This window comes from Chiloscyllium plagiosum, chromosome 37, assembly GCF_004010195.1.
Source record: "Chiloscyllium plagiosum isolate BGI_BamShark_2017 chromosome 37, ASM401019v2, whole genome shotgun sequence".
Classification (NCBI taxonomy): domain Eukaryota; kingdom Metazoa; phylum Chordata; class Chondrichthyes; order Orectolobiformes; family Hemiscylliidae; genus Chiloscyllium; species Chiloscyllium plagiosum.
In genome coordinates, this window is record NC_057746.1 from 26,964,066 (window position 1) to 26,966,506 (window position 2,441).

Below are 2,441 nucleotides of genomic sequence, written 5' to 3' on the forward strand. Positions count from 1 at the left end.
GGAGAGGTTGGGGAGGGGAGAGGTTGGGGAGGGGAGAGGTTGGGGAGGGGAGTTTGGGAAGAGATTGGGGAGGGGAGGAAAGTTTGGAAGGAGAACCAGTTGAGGTGTGTGGAGGAATTGGGGGGTGGGCAAAGGGTGAAGAGAGTAGTTGAGTGTGTTTCGGGGTCTGTTTTGGTTTGGGATACACAACGGGCATCAGCAAAGTGCGGAAGCAGAGCCAGGGAGACGGGGGAGGGAGTCCCTCCTGAATCGTCTCTCTCTCTCTCTCTCTCTTTCCCTTGTCTCTCACCTCTTTCCTCCTGTCCGGATCTGCGGGGCGGGTCAGAAGAGCGGTGTCTCCTTGCACCACCACAATGTCCTCCACACAGAGGCTGAGGGGCAGCCCGGGCTGCTCGCTGGCCGGCAGCTCGATCACCTGCAGGCCCAGTTTCTGCCTCAGGATCCCGGTGTAGACGCCGAGCTGGCGGTGCAGTTTCGCAGCGTCCAGCCGGCAGCCCTCGCTGTCCTCCCCGTCCTTCACTCCCACTCCGGCCGGGATGCCCCTGACGATAGCGTGGGTGTACTTCCCGAACAGAGCCATGGCTCCCGGTGGAAACTGTACCTTTGCCCGGGAGCTGGAGACCAGCAGATCTATCTGAGTTCGACTTTTGGTTCAATTGCTAAATTCCGGTCTAAATCGTCTCTGCTTGTCCCTCGCTCCTGTCTAACTAATTCTGTGCCCGTTATGAAAGTACAATTACCCCAGTCCAACTCGCCTCCCGCTATATCCTTTTCCCTGTATTCCCCCTCTGTTCCTAACCGCTTTATTCCCGACTTGATTTGAACCCACAAGGTTGTGGTTAAGAATCCCTTCCTCCCTCTCTCTCTCTCCCGTCCTTTTAACCCGTTTGCCTTCTCTCGGAGTCCGCACTAACCCAGCACCGGCCGATTCCCGCTCGAACCGTGTGTGGGTCCCGGACCCCTCGCACTTTTTTCAAAATTCAAAACAAATGTGACTTTTTTCCGCCCCGCTCCTCACGGCTGCCTCCTGTCAATTGGGCGATTTCGATGTATAATCTGATCTGATGTCTCCTCTTCCCCAAGAGTGATCGGCGCTTGACCACGCACCGACCCCCAGACAAATCTAAAATCTTTGACTCACAAATTCCCTCATGTTCCGCCACGCACTCACTCACTCACTCACTCATAGTTACAGTAATCCTCACATCGGATCTGTAGAGTCCCCTTTTTTGTCTCCCCCCGATTCTTTTTTCTCTCTATCGATTTTTGTCTTTATTCTCTCTCTCTCTCTCTCTCTTTCTTTGTCCCCTCTCTCCGGATCCCGCTCCGTCTACGGATGGATACTGTGTGTGATAACGCCGCCGAGAGACAGAGATTTAAACGTGACTCGATATTAAAGCGTTTCCAACGGGCAGTGTTTACAAAGAGAGAGAGAGAGAGAGAGGAGGGGTAGCAAAGACAGGACCGAGACAGGGAGGGGAGAGGCGGAGCGGAGGGAAGGAGGAAGGTGAAATGAGGTAACGGTTGGTTCCTCTCTTCAAGATGTACCCAGTCGGTTAGTCCCTACGCTGTAGGACCGAGGACGAAGTTTCATTGTAACACGTTAAGATACGTGGCCCCCTTTCAGTTCTGAGACCTTTACTCCCCGGAAATAGTCTTGCGAGGCAGCTGGACTGATGCACAGCAAGATCCCACCAATAGCCAGGAAACCCCCACCCAGAGATTTCTTGATGAAGGGCTGATGTTCGAAATGTCCATTCTCCTCAGGATGCTGCCTGACCCGCCGTGCTTTTCCAGCGCCCCACTCTCGACACTGCTCTCCGGGGGTAGGGTGTGTGTGTGTGTCCCTCAACTTCAACCTCCTCCCCTCCCACCCAATCGCCGCCAACTCCACCCACTGCATGGCTTTTCGCCGTTCGGCGTGGCGTCCCTGACAGTGCGGCGCTCCTGCGGGTGTGCACCGGCTCGGTCACCGGTCTGGATCCCCTCGCTCTCTCAAGGTCTCTGCGGGGCGGGGGTTGTTTGAGACTCGAACTCTCGGCCCTCCGGCTCAGTGCGACTCAAGAGAGCGGCAAACAGGGGGAGGGATGGGAAGGGAAGATTACAGGCAGAAAATTGCACCCCAACCCTCATCAATTGACTTGAAACCTGGCTCCGCTAACGGAGCCAAAAGTGCCGTCTGGATGCAAGGAGGAAGCTCATTTCTGAGCAAGGAGCTGCCTTAAGCGATGGGAGAAAGCAGAGTGAGGCTCGGGGAATTTTCTTTTAAGTGTGGGGTGGACGGGAGGCCACTAAACAAAGGGAGGAAATCTTCAGGAATTCAAATAACACGGAGAGCATCCAACTTGGGGTGGGGGAGGCAAGTAGGGTGGAGGAAGAGCATTCAGTTTTATCAGCCACAACGTCGCTGTGTTCAGAACCTGCTGCTCTCCTGCTGATTC

At 55.1% G+C, this 2,441-nt stretch overlaps 1 protein-coding gene across 1 annotated transcript in view; it reads right to left on the reverse strand.

The window, feature by feature from the left end:
* Positions 1–1,813, reverse strand: part of LOC122541415 (N(G),N(G)-dimethylarginine dimethylaminohydrolase 1-like) — an 80,393-nt gene extending 78,580 nt beyond the window's left edge. Inside the window, exon 1 of the mRNA XM_043678173.1 lies at positions 290–1,813. Coding sequence (XP_043534108.1) covers positions 290–580 — 291 coding nt within the window. The 5' untranslated portion in view covers positions 581–1,813. The remainder of the gene's footprint in view (positions 1–289) is intronic.
* Positions 1,814–2,441: the final 628 nt, after the last annotated feature.